General features: G+C 42.4%; 1 protein-coding gene across 1 annotated transcript in view; it reads left to right on the top strand.

The window, feature by feature from the left end:
* Positions 1 to 13,639, top strand: part of LOC126106103 (uncharacterized) — a 33,941-nt gene extending 20,302 nt beyond the window's left edge. Inside the window, exon 2 of the mRNA XM_049912351.1 lies at positions 12,919 to 13,639. Coding sequence (XP_049768308.1) covers positions 12,919 to 13,639 — 721 coding nt within the window. The remainder of the gene's footprint in view (positions 1 to 12,918) is intronic.
* The last annotated feature ends 5,844 nt before the right edge of the window (positions 13,640 to 19,483 follow it).

The following is a 19,483-nucleotide window of genomic DNA, read 5'->3' as shown; positions in this document are numbered from 1 at the left end:
CTCGAATACCTCTTCACAAATTTACTTCTAAGTTTTACAGGATACTATAACACAACATTCAGATGGACATAGGCTACATATTTTTTAAACAGTGTACAGGTATTCAGTTAAAAGCCACTGAATGGGAGAAAATACTGTGCTGTGAAAATGAGTTGTTTAATTGTCTTCCTTGCAGTCAGTTTCGCTACGATAGCAGGGCATTTAAATCATTAGACAAATTAAGCTTATCCGTCACGGATGTTTAAAAACCTGTGACTGTTTATTCAACACAAATAAAAGAAAATTAAACCAGCCACTTTTTTGAAATAATTATTTATTCCATAAACCAGTTTTCGAACCTTTTGAGGCTCATCTTCAGATGATGCACAGGAGGTTACATGACTTTTTCGAGGCGTAATGCTGGCTGATGGTCCCCTGTACTGTCACAAGCCAGCACCCAGCATTATGCTTTCCAGGTTTCTGTATTTACAGAAATTATTTCTCCCTTATAAATTCTTTCTCTTTATAAATAATTTTAAACAGAAATTTTATACACAAGAATGTTCTGTTTTTTCTTCCCTGCGGTCTGTTTTAACAGAACACAGGAAAGTTAGTTGGCTTATGTCTAGAATACTACAACGGAACGTCAATAGTCCGAATCTATACAGGGTGCCCCATTGATCGTCACCGGGCCAAATATCTCACGAAATAAGCGTCAAACGAAAAAACTAGAAAGAACGAAACTTGGCTAGCTTGAAGGGGGAAACCAGATGGCGCTATGGTTGGCCCGCTAGATGGCGCTGCCATAGGTCAAACGGATATCAACTGCGTTTTTTAAAATAGGAACCCCCATTTTTCATTATATATTCGTGTAGTACCTAAAGAATTATGAATGTTTTAGTTGGACCACTTTTTTCACTTTGTGATAGATGGCGCTGTAATAGTCACAAATATATGGCTCACTATTTTAGACGAACAGTTGGTAACAGGTAGGTTTTTTAAATTAAAATACAGAACGTAGGTACGTTTGAACATTTTATTTCGGTTGTTCCAATGTGATACATGTACCTTTGTGAACTTATTTCTGGGAACGCATGGTGTTACAGCGTGATTACCTGTAAATACCACATTAATGCAATAAATGCTCAAAATGAAGTCCGTCAACCTCAATGCATTTGGCAATACGTGTAACGACATTCCTCTCAACAGCGAGTACTTCGCCTTCCGTAATGTTCGCACATGCATTGACAATGCGCTGACGATATTGTCAGGCGTTGTCGGTGGATTACGATAACAAGTATCATTCAACTTTCCCACAGAAAGAAATCCGGGGATGTCAGATCCGGTGAACGTGCGGGCTTCGACGGCCAATCCACCTGCAATGAAATGTCATGCAGTGAAACATCTTGTAGTAGCATTGGTAGAACATTACGTAGGAAATCAGCATACATTGCACCATTTAGATTGCCATCGATAAAATGGGGGCCAATTATCCTTCCTCTCATAATGCTGCACCGTACATTAACCCGCCAAGGTCGCTGACGTTCCACTTGTCACAGCCATCGTCGATTTTCCGTTGCCCCATAGTGCATATTATGCCGGTTTAATTTACCGCTGTTGGTGAATGACGCTTCGTCGCTAAATAGAACGCGTGCAAAAAATATGTCATCGTCCCGTAATTTCTCTTGTGCCCAGTGGCAGAACTGTACACGACGTTCAAAGTCGTCACCATGCAATTCCTGGTGCATAGAAATATGGTACGGGTGCAGTCGATGTTGATGTAGCATTCTCAACATCAACGTTTTTGAGATTCCCGATTCTCGCGCAATTTGTCTGCTACTGATGCGCGGATTAGTCGCGACAACAGCTAAAACACCTACTTGGGGATCACCATTCATTGCAGATCGTGGTTGACGTTTCACATGTGGCTGAACGCTTCCTGCCGGCCGCGGTGGCCAAGCGGTTCTAGGCGCTTCAGTCCGGAACCGCGCGACTGCTAAGGTTGCAGGTTCGAATCCTGCTTGGGGCATGGACGTGTGTGATGTCTGTAGGTTAGTTAGGTTTATGTAGCTCTAAGTTCTAGGGGACTGATGAGCTCAGAAGTTAAGTCCCATAGTGCTCAGAGCCATTTTAACAATTTTTTTGAACACTTCCTGTTTCTCTAAATAACGTAACTATCCGGCGAACGGTCCGGACACTTGGATGATTTCGTCCAGGATACCAAGCAGCATACATAGCACACGCCCGTTGGGCATTTTGATCACAATAGCCATACATTAATACGATATCGACCTTTTCCGCAATTGGTAAACTGTGCATTTTAACACAGGTAATACATCACGAAGCAAATACCGTCCGCAATGGTGGAATGTTACGTGATACCACGCACTTACACGTTTGTGACTATTACAGCGCCATCTATCACAAAGCGAAAACAATGGTCTAACTAAAACATTCATATTTCTTTACGTACTACAAGAATATGTAATACAAAAAATGGGGGTTGCGCAGTTGATATCCGTTTGACCTATGGCAGCCCCATCTAGCGGGCCAACCATAGCGCCATCTGCTTTCCCCCTTCAAGCTAGACAAGATTCGTTCTTTGTAGTTATTTCGTTTGACGCTTATTTCGTGAGATACTTGGCCAGGTCACTATCAATGGACCACCCTGTATATACTGTTGAGCCAAAACATTATGACGAAGTGCTTAATAGCTTGTTTGTCCGCCTTGCGAACGAAATACATAACTGATTCTCCGTATCAGGGATCCTAAGTTTGAAGTAGGTTTTTGGAGGTATGTGGCATTAGATGTCTATGCATAGTTGACGTAATTCGCGTAAATAACGGGCCACCGACTTGCGTAAGCGGTGATGCCGCCCGATAGCGACCCAGATGTGTTCCATAGCATTCACAACAGACGAATTAGGTAGCCGAAACATGAACGCGAGTTCACTAGCGTGCCCCTCGAACTACTGCAGCACGGTTCTGTCTACGACCACGATTGTGTTGCTGAAAGATCACATCGCTGTCGGGGAAGATATCTTCGTTTACTACCACAGGTCCCGTGCAAGCGCACTAGACTGTCTCCCATAGCATAGTACACTACTGGCCATTAAAATTGCTACTCCACGAAGATGACGTGCTACAGATGCGAAATTTAACCGACAGGAAGAAGATGCTGTGATATGCGAATGATTAGCTTTTCAGAGTATTCACACAAGGTTGGCGCCGGTGGCGACACCTACAACGTGCTGACATGTGGAAAGTTTCCAACCGATTTCTCATACACAAACAGCAGTTGACCGGCGTTGCCTCGTGAAACGTTGTTGTGGTGCCTCGTGTAAGGAGGAGAAGTGCGTATCGTTTCCGACTTTGATAAAGGTCGGATTGTAGCCTATCGCGTTTGCGGTTTATCGAATCGCGACATTGCTGCTCGCGCTGGTCGAGATCCAATGACTGTTAGCAGAATATGGAATCGGTGGGTTCAGGAGGGTAATACGCAACTCCGTGCTGGATCCCAATGGCCTCGTATCACTAGCAGTCGAGATGACAGGCATCTTATCCGCATGGCTGAAACGGATCGTGCAGCCACGTCTCGATCCCTGAGTCAATAGATGGGGACGTTTGCAAGACAACAACCATCTGGACGAACAGTTCGACGACGTTTGCAGCAGCATGGACTATCAGCTCGGAGACCGTGGCTGCAGTTACCCTCGACGTTGCATGACAGACAGGAGCGCCTGCGATGGTGTGCTCAACGACGAACCTGGGTGCACGAATGTCAAAACGTCATATTTTCGGATGAATCGAGGTTCTGTTTACAGCTTCATGATGGTCGCATCCGTGTTTGGCGACATCGCGGTGAACGCACATTGGAAGCGTGTATTCGTCATCGCCATACTGGCGTATCACCCGGCGTGATGGTATGGGGTGCCATTGGTTACACGTCTCGGTCACCTCTTGTTCGCACTGACGGCACTTTGAACAGTGGACGTTACATTTCAGATGTGTTACGACTCGTGGCTCTACCCTTCATTCGATCCCTGCGAAACCCTATATTTCAGCAAGATAATGCACGATCGCATGTACCGGCCTTGCTGGATACAGTAAATGTTCGACTGCTGCCCTGGCCAGGACATTCTCCAGATCTCTCACCAATTGAAAACGTCTGGTCAATGGTGGCCGAGCAGCTGGCTCGTCACAATATGCCAAATGGTTCAACTGGCTCTCAGCACTATAGGACTTCTGAGGTCATCAGTCCCCTAGAACTTAGAACTACTTAAACCTAACTATCCTAAGGACATCACACACATTCATGCCCGAGGCAGAATTCGAACATGCGACCGTAGCGGTCGCGCGGTTCCAGACTGTAGTGTCTAGAACCGCTCGGCCACTCTGGCTAGCTCACAATACGCCAGTCACTGGTCTTGATGAACTGTGGTATCGTGTTGAAGCTGCATGGGCAGCTGTACCTGTGCACTCCATCCAAGCTCTGTTTGACTCAATGCCCAGGCGAACCAAGGCTGTTGTTATGGCCATAGGTGGTTGTTCTGGGTACTGATTTCTCATGATCTATGCATCCAAATTGCGTGAGAAAGTAATCACATGTCAGTTCTAGTATAACATATTTGTCCAGTGAATACCCGTTTATCATCTGCATTTCTTCTTGGTGTAGCAATTTTAATGGCCAGTAGTGTACTGGTGCCGCCAGCCCACGCCCCTTCCGCGCTGCACGTTTCGAGCCGCCGTTCAGCTCGATGACGGCATTTGTGGAGACGACAGTCGACCTAGTGTAGAAAAAATGTGAATTCACCGGAAGAGTCGACAGTCTTCCATTGATCGGCGGTCGAATCCCAGTGGTCCCATGCCCACTGCAATCGTAACTGACGATGTCGTTGGGTCAACATTTGAACACAAATGGGCGGACTGCTGTGGAGTTCAACTTTCAACAGTGTACGTCGAACGGTGTGCTCCGAAACAAGTGTGCGTGCACCAGCATTGTGCTGTTTCTTCAGAGATGCTACCCGGGGAGGTTCTAGAAGTCGATCAAGGGGGGGGGGGAGGCTAATGGCGTGAGGTGGGCGGGGGAGAGGGTTTGCGGGAATGGAACATCCCTTAACAAAAGGAGAGGAGAGTTGGGGTACTCCATCGATAAATTGGTAAAATTTGGTGTTGCTTAAAATAGTTTTTGATAACTGTTTTGGAGTTCAGGGTAAAAACGTGTCTACAGAATGTGTGTGCCCCCCGGAAAATAATACCATTTGACCAAGATGTCCGGCGAATTCGGAGTTTTTGTCTGGGGTCAGCAATTTAAGCGTTGGTAGGCATACCCACACTATTTAGCTTTCTTGATTATTGTAAGTGGTACTCGTACATTACTGTACATCCAGTGTATATTAATAAATAATAAGACGCCCATTTTAAGTTAAATGAAATTTATTGCTTTAGATAGTAAGCAATTTGCCACTCTTATTCTTTTGTTAAAATGTGTTTGAAATACATTGAAGCCTATATTGCTACATAATTATAAATGATTGAATCTGTTGAAGTTATATATTCGCTGATTTCTGAAGTCATTTTGTCCAGTGTAATATGATTCTCCATTGGGTGGAAGGGGGGGGGGGTATAGCCCCCATAGGCCCCCCCCTTGCCACCGCCCCTGGGTGCCACAGATCACCATCTATCCTACTTTACAGAGCGGACAAGCCCCCGAATCTCACGTTCTCTAAGGAGTCGTGTACATCCAACCATTTAGCGCCTAGTGGTAGTTTCACTGTCCTATCTCTTTCTGTAGATGCTCACGATAGTAGCACGTGAACATTCGACCAGTTTCGCCGTTTTCGACATACTCGCTCACAGGCTCTGCATAATAATAATCTTTCCTTTGCGAAAGTCTCCATTTGTAGCCCATATCTTCTCTAGGGCGAACCCCCGTCCGTGTCTGCTCCACTTACATGCTTTTGTTACTGCGTCACGTGACCAAAACACCACCAGGTGGCATCCAAGGTCGCGTTGGGCAGTGGCCATAATGTTTTGACTGTAACTAGTGAACCCGGTAGCGCTTTGCAGTTGCTAAATTTTTACTGGAATTGTACATACAGTCTGTTAAGTAATAGCGTGGTTGGCATTACACACATTTGGTAAGAGATATCGCCTTAGTTCTTTCACAGCGCACCAGAGGGAACCTTTGTCCTTCATGCAGTGTCCATAAAGCTCTACTTTGAATTCTTGACTGAGATCTGCACGTGTTTGCCGACAGTTTAAATGCACAGAAGATGCTACAAATTTATCAGAGATATTGGGTGCCGACAGCCAAACTGTTTCTTGCGACAAAAATGAAGATTGGATACTGTAGGAGCACAATGATCCGAAGCAACACAGCAGACTTTGCAGCGGACTGGAAAAAGCAGGAAGGCGTGCAGCTACTGGATTGGCCCTCACAGGCGCATGTTGCTAATCCTACTGAAAAGGTAAAATGTTAAAAATAAGTTCCATGGAAAACAGATCTTCATGTTGAAACAGCTGTCAACGCAAATTAGAGGCATTTGGAGGTCTCGTCCACATGAATATGCGGAAAACTTGTTTTCAAGCACGCCTCGGAGATACCGAGCAATTATCGACGCTGTGGGTGACTGGGCGTATTATTAATTCCAATTGCATTTTGCTTTTGTTCATTCACTGAACAGCCAAAGAAACTGATAAACCTGCCCAATATCGGGTAGGGCCCCAGCGAGCACGCAGAAGTGTCGCAACACGACGTCGCATGGACTCGACTAATATCTGAAGTAGTGCTGGAGGGAATTGACACCATGAATCCTGCAGGGCTGTCCATAAATCCGTAAGAGTACGAGGGGGTGGAGATCTCTTCTGAATAGCACGTTGCAAGACATCCCAGATAGGCTCAATAATGTTCATGCCTGGGGACTTTGGTGGCGAGAGGAAGTTTTTAAACACAGAAGAGTGTTCCTGGAGCCACTCTGTAGCAATTTTGGACGTGTGGGGTGTCGCATTGTCCTGTTGGAATTGCCCAAAATGGTTCAAACGGCTCTGAGCACCATGAGACTTAACTTCTGAGGTCATCAGCCCCCTACAACTTAGAACTACTTAAACCTAACTAACCTAAGGACATCACACACATCCTTGCCCGAGGCAGGATTCGAACCTGGGACCGTAGCGATCGCCCGGTTCCAGACTGTAGCGCGTAGAACCGCTTGGCTACTCCGGCTGGCGGAGTTGCCCAAGTCCGTCGGAATGCACAGTGGACATGAATGAATGCAGGTGATCAGACAGGATGTTTACGTGAATGTCGCCTCTCAGACTTTTATGTAGACGTATCAGGGGTCCCGTATCTTTCCAACTGCACGCACTCTGCACACTAATACAGCAGCTTGAACAGCCTCTTGCTGACATGCAGGGTCCATGGATTCATGAGGTTGTCTCTATAGAAGTACACGTCCATTCGCTCGATACAAATGAGACTCATCCGATTAGCCAACATCAATCCAGTCATCAACACTCCAATGTCAGTGCTGACGAGCCCAGGTAAGCCGTAAAGCTTTGTGTTGCGCAGTCATCAAGGGTACATCATCGTTTGACTCCAAAAGTTCACATCGATGATGTTGCGTTAAATGATTCTCACGCTTACACTTTTTGATGGCCCAGCACTAAAATCTGCAGCTCCTGCCTCGGGCATGGATGTGTGTGATGTCCTTAGGTTAGTTAGGTTTAAGTAGTTCTATGACTACTGATGACCTCAGATGTTAAGTCCCATAGTGCTTAGACCCATTTGAACCATTATTTGAAATCTGCATCAATTTTTGGAAGGGTTGCACGTCTGTCATGTTGAACGATTCTCTTCAGTCGTTGTTGGTCCCGTTCTTGCAAGATCCTCTTTCCGGCCGCAGCGCTATCGGATTGATTTGATGTTTTACCAGATTCCTGATATTCACAGTGCACTCGTGAAACGGTCATTCGGGAAAATCCCCACATCATCGCTACCTCGGAGATGCTGTGAGCCATCACTTGTGCGCCGACTATAATGTCACGTTGAAACTCACTTAAATCTTGGTAACCTGCGATTGTAGCAGCAGTAACCGATGTAACAACTTTGCCAGACACTTGTCATCTTATATAGTCGTTGCCGACCACAGTGTAGTATTCTATCTGCTTACATATCTGTATTTTAACACGCATGCGTATACCCGTTTGTTTGGCAATAGAGTGTGTATCATGAATGTATATGCTTTAGCTTGCTCTCAAATAAATTTTCTACTGATTAAGGCGACCACCACATTATTTAACACACTGTACAATCTAATGTCCTACTCCACTTTTTAACTGTCCATCTGCGTCACCTCGCTCTCTTTGTTCATCTCCACCTCTTCCGTCCTCTCTCATCTGCTTCATCTGCTTCCCCTCCGTCAATCTCGTCCCCCTCGATCTGTGCACCCCCTCCTCCCCCTCTGCCTTTCCATTTCTCCTTTCCCCTCTGTATGTCAATTTCATCCTCCCTCCCGCTCTTCACCATCCCTGATTCCCCCTTGCCTCTGACCTTGAGTTATTGTTGTTGTTGTTGTTGTGGTCTTCAGTCCTGAGACTGGTTTGATGCAGCTCTCCATGCTACTCTATCCTGTGCAAGCTTCTTCATCTCCCAGTACCTACTGCAACCTACATCCTTCTGAATCTGCTTAGTGTATTCATCTCTTGGTCTCCCCCTATGATTTTTACCCTCCACGCTACCCTCCAATACTAAATTGGTGATCCCTTGATGCCTCAGAACATGTCCTACCAACCGATCCCTTCTTCTGGTCAAGTTGTGCAACAAACTTCTCTTCTCCCCAATCCTATTCAATACTTCCTCATTAGTTATGTGATCTACACATCTAATCTTCAGCATTCTTCCGTAGCACCACATTTCAAAAGCTTCTATTCTCTTCTTGTCCAAACTATTTGCCGTCCATGTTTCACTTCCATACATGGCAACACTCCATACAAATACTTTCAGAAATGACTTCCTGACACTTAAATCTATACTCGATGTTAACAAATTTCTCTTCTTAAGAAACGCTTTCCTTGCCATTGCCAGTCTACATTTTATATCCTCTCTACTTCGTCCATCATCAGTTAATTTGCTCCCCAAATAGCAAAACTCCTTTACTACTTTAAGTGTCTCATTTCCTAATCTAATTCCCTCAGCATCGCCCGACTTAATTCGACTACATTCCATTATCCTCGTTTTGCTTTTGTTGATGTTCATCATATACCCTTCTTTCTAGACACCATCCATTCCGTTCAACTGCTCTTCCAAGTCCTTTGCTGTCTCTGACAGAATTACAATGTCATCGGCGAACCTCAAAGTTTTTATTTCTTCTCCATGGATTTTAATACCTACTCCAAATTTTTCTTTTGTTTCCTTTACTGCTTGCTCAATATAGAGATTGAATAACATCGGGGAGAGGCTACAACCATGTCTTACTCCCTTCCCAACCAATGCTTCCCTTTCATGTCCCTCAACTCTTATAACTGCCATCTGGTTTCTGTACAAGTTGTGAATAGCCTTTTGCTCCCTGTATTTTACCCCTGCCACCTTTAGAATCTGAAAGAGAGTATTCCAGTCAACATTATCAAAAGCTTTCTCTAAGTCTACAAATGCTAGAAACGTAGGTTTGCCTTTCCTTAATCTTTCTTCTAAGATAAGTCGTAAGGCCAGTATTGCCTCACGTGTTCCAGTATTTCTACGGAATCCAAACTGATCTTCCCCGAGGTCGGCTACTACTAGTTTTTCCATTCGTCTGTAAAGAATTCGTGTTAGTACTTTGCAGCTGTGGCTTATTAAACTGATTGTTCGGTAATTTTCACATCTGTCAACACCTGCTTTCTTTGGGATTGGAATTATTATATTCTTCTTGAAGTTTGAGGGTATTTCGCCTGTTTCATACATCTTGCTCACCAGGTGGTAGAGTTTTGTCAGGACTGGCTCTCCCAAGGCCGTCAGTAGTTCCAATGGAATGTTGTCTACTCCAGGGGCCTTGTTTCGACTCAGGTCTTTCAGTGCTCTGCCAAATCTTCACGCAGTATCGTATCTCCCATTTCATCTTCATCTACATCCTCTTCCATTTCCATAATATTGTCCTCAAGTGCATCGCTCTTGTATAGACCCTCTATATACTCCTTCCACCTTTCTGCTTTCCCTTCTTTGCTTAGAACTGGGTTTCCATCTGAGCTCTTGATGTTCATACATGTGGTTCTCTTATCTCCAAAGGTCTCTTTAATTTTCCTGTAGGCAGTATCTATCTTACCCCTAGTGAGATAAGCCTCTACATCCTTACATTTGTCCTCTAGCCATCCCTGCTTAGCCATTTTGCACTTCCTGTCGATCTCATTTTTGAGACGTTGTATTCCTTTTTGCCTGCTTCATTTACTGCTTTTTTATATTTTCTCCTTTCATCAATTAAATTCAATATTTCTTCTGTTACCCAAGGATTTCTACTAACCCTCTTCGATTTACCTACTTGATCCTCTGCTGCCTTCACTACTTCATCCCTCAGAGCTACCCATTCTTCTTCTACTGTATTTCTTTCCCCCATTCCTTTCAATTGTTCCCTTATGCTCTCCCTGAAACTCTGTACAACCTCTGGTTCTTTCAGTTGATCCAGGCCCCATCTCCTTAAATTCCCACCTTTTTGCAGTTTCTTCAGTTTTAATTTACAGGTCATAACCAATAGATTGTGGTCCGAGTCCACATCTGCCCCTGGAAATGTCTTACAATTTAAAACCTGATTCCTAAATCTCTGTCTTACCAGTATATAATCTATCTGATACCTTTTAGTATCTCCAGGGTTCTTCCATGTATACAACCTTCTATCATGATTCTTAAACCAAGTGTTAGCTATGATTAAGTTGTGCTCTGTGCAAAATTCTATCAGGCGGCTTCCTCTTTCATTTCTTAGCCCCAGTCCATATTCACCTACAACGTTTCCTTCTCTCCCTTTTCCTACACTCGAATTCCAGTCACCCATGACTATTAAATTTTCGTCTCCCTTCACTATCTGAATAATTTCTTTTATTTCATCATACATTTCTTCAATTTCTTCATCATCTGCAGAGCTAGTTGGCATATAAACTTGTACTACTGTAGTAGGTGTGGGCTTCGTATCTATCTTGGCCACAATAATGCGTTCACTATGCTGTTTGTAGTAGCTTACCCGCATTCCTATTTTCCTATTCATTATTAAACCTACTCCTGCATTACCCCTATTTGACTTTGTGTTTATAACCCTGTAGTCACCTGACCAGAAGTCTTGTTCCTCCTGCCACCGAACTTCACTAATTCCCACTATATCTAACTTTAACCTATCCATTTCCCTTTTTAAATTTTCTAACCTACCTGCCCGATTAAGGGATCTGACATTCCAAGCTCCGATCCGTAGAACGCCAGTTTTCTTTCTCCTGATAACGACATCCTCTTGAGTAGTCCCCGCCCGGAGATCCGAATGGGGGACTATTTTACCTCCGGAATATTTTACCCAAGAGGACGCCATCATCATTTAATCATACAGTAAAGCTGCATGCCCTCGGGAAAAATTACGGCCGTAGTTTCCCCTTGCTTTCAGCCGTTCGCAGTACCAGCACAGCAAGGCCGTTTTGGTTATTGTTACAAGGCCAGATCAGTCAATCATCCAGACTGTTGCCCTTGCAACTACTGAAAAGGCTGCTGCCCCTCTTCAGGAACCACACGTTTGTCTGGCCTCTCAGCAGATACCCCTCCGTTGTGGTTGTACCTACGGTACGGCTATCTGTATCGCTGAGGCACGCAAGCCTCCCCGCCAACGGCAAGGTCCATGGTTCATGGGGGGGGGGGGGGGGGAGTTATTGTTATTGTAAACAAAACCTTGATTGCGGACTGAACTCGCTTAAAATGGATTGGTTAACTGGTTGGGATCAAATGGCATATGGGGAATGAGAGAGACCTCTACAGGTGCTCTACGGCGAAAATAGTACCTTCAGTGATAGTACTTTTAATGTGCAAACCGAGAGAATTATACAGGATGGCCCATTGTTATTTGCCATCGTGATCCACCGACAACACCTGACAACGTGCGTCAGCGCATTGTCAATGCATGTGCGAACATTACGGAAGGCGAACTACTCGCTGTTGAGAGGACTGTCGTTACACGTATTGCCGAATGCATTGAGGTTGACGGACATCATGTTGAGCATTTATTGCATTAATGTGGTATTTACAGGTAATTACGCTGTAACAGCATGTGTTCTCAGAAATGATAAATTCACAAAGGTACATGTATCACACTGGAACAACCGAAATAAAATGTTTAAACGTACCTACGTTCTGTATTTTAATTTAAAAAACCTACCTGTTACCTGTTACCAACTGTTCGTCTAAAATTGTGAGCCATATGTTTGTGACTATTACAGCGCCATCTATGACAAAGCGAAAAAGTGGTCCAACTAAAAGATTCATATTTCTTTATGTACTACACGAATATGTAATAAGAAATGGGGGTTCCTATTTTAAAAAAAACGCAGTTGATATCCGTTTGACCTATGACAGCGCCATCTAGCGGGCCAAGCATAGCGCCATCTGGTTCCTCCCTTCAAGCTAGACAAGTTTCGTTCTTTGCAGTTTTTTTCGTTTGACGCTTATTTCGTGAGATATTTGGCCCGGTCACGATCAATCGACCACCCTTTATAGTCATGGTCCAACGTCCCTTTTTTTGTCAAAGTAAATGATCGTGCTAAATCTAATTAGACTGTTGTGGAAGGCGCTCCTATTCCATTTATTTAGTATTCTAATGACGCCGTCAAGTAGAAATTAAGATACTGCAATCAGCAAACATTAAACTGACCACCACAGCTCGTCTAACGATTGGGACCTTACTATTAGAATTGTTAAACATGTGTCCTCTTTGTCCTTTCCAGGGACTCCGACGATCGAGCACGAAGGGAGGGGCACGGTTTCCGCTACGAAGAGCTGGTGATTGTCCTGGTCTTCCTCCGCTGTGTCAGGAAGCAGCTCTCCGACTTTGCAATTCATTCCGACAGCTTGGAGGCAGGTAAATTTGACGACGTCGTAGTCACCTGGAACGAAAGTCAAGATAAATACTCCTTGCTCGTCCAAGTGAAGCATAAGACGTCTGATTGGATCAGAAGAGGAGACCTATTTTCAGAAGGTGACAACAAACCCGATTTCAACATAAGGAGGTACGAGGCTTCTTACAGGACCATTAAACGGGGTCTGGGAGGCCGGCAGTACGCGCTGGTGATCTCAACGAACCTCGCCCTGCACGAAAATGCCTTGGATTGTTTCTGCGTGCGACAGGCAGAGTCTGTCGTAGGCGCAGACCTACTGCACACCGGCGGATCAATTTATCAGCTCAACCCAAAGAAGTTTCCTTTTGACTCCGATTTTATGGCTCATTTCTTCATGTTTTGCAGTCAGAAGGGCGTCAACGAAATAGGAGACGCCATCTGCGAGGAACTCAAACAACTATTAGGGTCTCCTGGAGATGATAAAATCAACAGTGCATTCAAGGAATTGTGCAAGTGTGTGGAGAAATGGAAAGATAGGCAATGTAAAAACCCTGAGCGCCTAACCAGCAGCTGGCCTGAGTGGAAAGACATTGAAAGGTTACCAAATTAAATAGCTTAGATTCGTTCATCCCCTCCCCCCCCCCCCCCCCAAAAAATTGCAATTCAATGAAATTGGGTTTCAGTATTGTTATGACTGTAGGTACAGGTAAGAACATATATCGAATACTGATTTTTATAGTTACCTATATGTATGATGCAGCCTCTTCACTGCTAAGATAAGAAAAAGTTCAGGAAATTTTCCAGCAAACCAATAAACAAGTATGACATATGCAAATGAAATTTTTTTTTATTATTCACTAAGGCATAAATGAAGGTCAACATATAAGGACCTCAATTTTCACTTATCATGAAAATGTAATAATCTTTTCTTTGTAGTTTTTTTGCCTTTTCTTCAATAAAAATGTTTTGGTCCGCAATATATACATTTTATTTAAAACAATAAACTGAATATGCTAATTCACACAGAAAATATTATTCTTAAGGTTAATATTTATGAAATATGTGATCTCAATACAGGTTTTTGATGGTATTCTAAAAGAACTTCACAATTGCTAGAAAATGATAATCATATCAAATATTATTCTTAAGGTTAATATTTATGAAACATGTGATCTCAATACAGGTTTTTGATGGTATTCTAAAACGACTCCTCAACTGCTAGAAAATGATAATCATATCAAACTAATAAATGCATATGCAAGTGAAATATATTTTTGATGATTCACTATGGCATTAATGGAGGTCCACCTATATAGACCACAAGTTTTACTTATTGTGAAAACGTACTAGTCTTTGCTTTGTATTTTATTTTTCTCCTTTCTTTAGTAAAAACATTTTGTTCAGCAATGTATATATTTTATTTAAAACAGTCGTTTATTGAACAAAGTAAGAGCATATGGACTATCAGACCAATTGTGTGATTGGATTGAGGAGTTCCTAGATAACAGGACGCAGCATGTTATTCTCAATGGAGAGAAGTCTTCCGAAGTAAGAGTAATTTCAGGTGTGCCGCAGGGGAGTGTCATAGGACCGTTGCTATTCACAATATACATAAATGACCTGGTGGATGACATTGGAAGTTCACTGAGGCTTTTTGCAGATGATGCAGTGGTGTATCGAGAGGTTGTAACAATGGAAAATTGTACTGAAATGCAGGAGGATCTGCAGCGAATTGACGCATGGTGCAGGGAATGGCAACTGAATCTCAATGTAGACAAGTGTAATGTGCTGCGAATACACAGAAAGATAGATCCTTTATCATTTAGCTACAAAATAGCAGGTCAGCAACTGGAAGCAGTTAATACCATAAATTATCTGGGAGTACGCATTAGGAGTGATTTAAAATGGAATGATCATATAATGTTGATTGTCGGTAAAGCAGATGCCAGACTGAGATTCATTGGAAGAATCCTAAGGAAATGCAATCCGAAAACAAAGGAAGTAGGTTACAGTACGCTTGTTCGCCCACTGATTGAATACTGCTCAGCAGTGTGGGATCCGTACCAGATAGGGTTGATACAAGACATAGAGAAGATCCAACGGAGAGCAGCGCGCTTCGTTACAGGATCATTTAGTAATCGCGAAAGCGTTACGGAGATGATAGATAAACTCCAGCGGAAGACTCTGCAGGAGAGACGCTCAGTAGCTCGGTACGGGCTTTTGTCAAAGTTTCGAGAACATACCTTCACCGAAGAGTCAAGCAGTATATTGCTCCCTCCTACGTATATCTCGCGAAGAGACCATGAGGATAAAATCAGAGAGATTAGAGCCCACACAGAGGCATACCGACAATCCTTCTTTCCACGAACAATACGAGACTGGAATAGAAGGGAAAACCGATAGTGGTACTGAAGGTACCCTCCGCCACACACCGTCAGGTGGCTTGCGGAGTATGGATGTAGATGTAGATGTAGATGTAAACTGAATATGCTAATTAACAAAGAAAATATGATTCTTAAGGTTGATATTTAGGAAATATGTGAATTCCAACACAGGCTTTTGATGTTGTTCTAAAACAACTTCACAAATGGTAAAAAATGATAATCATACAATAATTTGTGGCAAGTAATAATTTGCTACTGCCAGTAAATAAATCTTTACTTTACGTTTTATGATAAGGTACACAACAATATATTCTTCACAATATACATATACATTCCACCTTTGATGGACATGTCTCTTATCCTGAAATTGCAACCAGGTTTCCTGCTTATTGAAGCATTCCTTGCCTCAACAAATTTTTGTAGTTAGCCAAAATGTTAGAAACTAACTTCTGAAATTTGTTGCAACATAGCTCTTGTTGGCTTTTTACCCACATCTTCACTGTTAGAGCAATTCACTGCGTCAGGACGTCCTCCTCTAGCTACTAGCAGGGAATCTTAACATTCTTATTGTTTACCAGTTAATTGCATCAAGCTGAGCAGAAATTGTCACCTTCCTGATCAGATAATTCCGCACTGCTGCCATTAAAAGAGCTTCTAATTGCTCATCAGATAATATTACATGCTCTGATGTAGAGTGTACAAATAACAGTTATTTCAGTATTGGGTTATCAAAGACCAAATAGATATGAGCAAATACGTATTACCTGAGGTCCACATACGAGGACCTTCAGAAAATGGGTTATTTTATGGTAACGAACTAAATCTACACAAATCTGAACTAATACTCTACATCCATAGGAGTTAGCTTCTGTTATAACATTATTAACACATGTCATTGTTAAGTACCATGCGATGTTGTAGCCCATCCAATAATACAAAACTATGCCACGCTGTGGAAGAGCATTTGCATGATGTGTTGTAAATTTATTAACTGTTCTGTATATTATACACGTTACAAGCTGGTGAAATAATGATGTAAACAACAACTTTTAAATTCGTGTAGTAGGCGCGGTTATTGCAGCTTTTGTGATCCAGTTATGACGCCTACTACACGAAATTTAAACTTCAGTGTTTACGTTATTTTTATTTCACCACCTCTGTAATGTAGATAGTATATGGAACAACTGATAAATTTTCAACACCTCGTGCAAACGCTTTACACAGCATGGTACAGCTTTGTATTACTGAGTGGGTTACAACATCTCACAGCGCTTGAAAATGACAACATGTCGAAATTGCAATAGGAATAAATGTTTTAACAGAAAAGACGAAAATGAATTCATTCAAAAATTTCACAAAGGCTGTGGACCCAGTTATCATCACACTTGAGCACTAACTATTTACATACCTTTTTGATTTGTGGAAGTAACCGCTGTCTCTGTACGACCAGTTGTAAACTATCACACGAATTTTACCTCGCAAGGTGCTGCGCCCTGGTTTTAAAACTAAGAACTGGAAGGTCTACATCCACGGAACATCAGTCTGTTTACGGAATGGGGGAAAATGAATGAATGTCCATATATGCATACCAAGGGAACGAAGAGAATAAACAGTATATAAAAAGTATTCTTTTACTTATCTATTCGCCTGAGAAATCGTTGATAGACGCCTCAGGGTGCAAGGTAAACGACTACAGTAGCAAGGCTAATTCGTGTGGTGTTAGGTTAAGGTACGGAGGGGAGAGGACAGACATACTTGACATAGCTTGGCAGAAGTTGACCTATACTACCTCGCCTACCACAACTGCGGGAGTGTGGGCTATCTCTTTAAAGGACCGGTGTCAACCAGACTAACCAAAGTGGTTGAACAAAAATACCAGTTCGTTGCCTTAACGTCTCAAAAGTTTACCATATGGAGTCCAAGAAATAAAACAATCCAAACTGTGTGTATGTGAAAGTCTCCAGCTATTGAACACGTATTCCATACTAGTGCTGTTGTTAGCTGCACCGATCTTAATTTTTAGTTGTATATACGAATTTTTACAAAGTTGTTGTAAATGTATATCCAGCTAAGAAAATTAATATGTTACAGTTAACATCATTTAAAAGTACATAAATTATTATTGTTCATACGCCTTTAAAGGACATGTGGGTCACACTCAACCTACACGTATATCTGTATCTATGCGAACCACTGCGAAGTGCATGGCAGAAGGGTACATACCACTGTGCCAGCTGTTAGAGCTTTTTTCCGTTTTATTTTTTTAATTATTACACCATGGATCCAACTGTCAGAATTTCACATGGATGCAGTGTGTGTCAATTTTTACGTTGTCAATGACAAGTACTGATTCTCTATGTTTACAAGTAAAGATTAGAAAGTTACGTAACTACTACAATGATCTGTAACACAATATGACGAAATGAGAAACATTAGGCCTACAGATTACAAAGTATAAAACATAGTAAATTAAATATGAAAGCGTCATATAACCCAGAGAGTTACATATAAGCAGTTAACACTTAAAAAGAGTTCCATACGTGACAAGAATGTACAGCTTAATGTTCAGTTTATATGATACTACATCTTACTTTATTTTAAGCCAGTTTCTCACTGTGTTTCATAAACTCTTTCAAACTGTAAAATAACATGGCTAAAAGCAACTGCATCAGAAGCTCATTAAATGTAGATTAGGTTAGGGTGTGTGGAGTGTGGGAGAAAATGATTGTATGAATGCCTTTGCGCAGGCTATAATTAATCTAATCTTGTCCTCACGATCCCTATGGGAGCGATATGTAGGGGGTCGCAGTACATTCCCAGAGACATCATTAAAAGCCTGTTCTTGAGACTTTCTGAGTAAATTTTCTTGGAACAGTATCCATTCATCTTCAAGAGTTTGCCAGTTCAGTTCTTTCAACAAGTCAGTGACATTCTCTCGCGCATCAGACAAACCTGCTGCTATTCGTGTGGTCCTTTTCTGTATACGTTCAGTATCCCTTGCCTAGTCTTATCTGGTACAGGACATTCACACTTGAGGAATATTCTACGGTGGGTTGCACGAGTGACTTTAAACAAACTGCTTTGTAGAATGATTGTATTTCACTAGTATTCTGTCAGTAAACCGAAGTCTGCGACCTGCTTTACACAAGATTGAGCCTATGTAATCGTTCTACTTCATGTCCCGTTGAGTGTTACACCAAAGTATTTGTATTAGTTTACAAACTCCAACTGTGACCCACTAATATTGTATTCATAGGATACAATGGTTTACGTTTTGTGAAGTGAACAATTTTACATTTTTGAACATTTAAAGGAAGAAGAGAAGCTTTCGAAATGTGGTGCTACCGAAGAATGCTGAAGATTAGATGGGTACATCACATAACTATTGAGGAAGTATTGAACAGAATTGGGGAGAAGAGAAATTTGTGGCACAACTTGACTAGAAGAAGAGATCGGTTGATAGGACATGTTCTGAGGCATCAAGGGATCACCAATTTAGAATTGGAGGGCAGAGTGGAGGGTAAAACTTGTAGAGGGAGACCAAGAGATGAATACACTAAACAGATTTAGAAGGATGTAGGCTGCAGTACGTACTGGGAGATGAAGCTTGCACAGGGTAGGGTAGCATGGAGAGCTGCATCAAACCAGTCTCTAGACTGAAGACCACCACAACAACAAAAGCAAGCTGCCAATCATTGCACCACTTTGAAATCTTATCAAGGTCTGACTGAATATTTGTACTTCTTCGTTCAGACTGTACTTCGTCGTAGACAAATGCATCATCTGCGAACAGCAAGGAACCCAGTGCAATTACTTCAACGTCTCGATGGCTCACCATCCAAGATAACATGCTGCAACCTTCCTACCTAGAAACTTTCACTTATTTCGTCTGATACCCCATATTTTCTTTAACAAAAGTAGGTATGACACTGAGTCAAATGATTTTTACAAATCGAGAAATGCAGCATATACATGACCGCCTTGATCCATGGCTTCCAGCATTTCCTGTGAGAGAAGTGTGAGGTGGGTTTCACATTATCAAGGTTTTAGAGATAACTACTGTGTGGGAT

Source organism: Schistocerca cancellata, chromosome 10 (assembly GCF_023864275.1).
Source record: "Schistocerca cancellata isolate TAMUIC-IGC-003103 chromosome 10, iqSchCanc2.1, whole genome shotgun sequence".
Taxonomy (NCBI): Eukaryota; Metazoa; Arthropoda; class Insecta; order Orthoptera; family Acrididae; genus Schistocerca; species Schistocerca cancellata.
The sequence above is the reverse complement of the archived record's forward strand: the minus strand, read 5'-3'. Positions and strand labels throughout refer to the sequence as shown.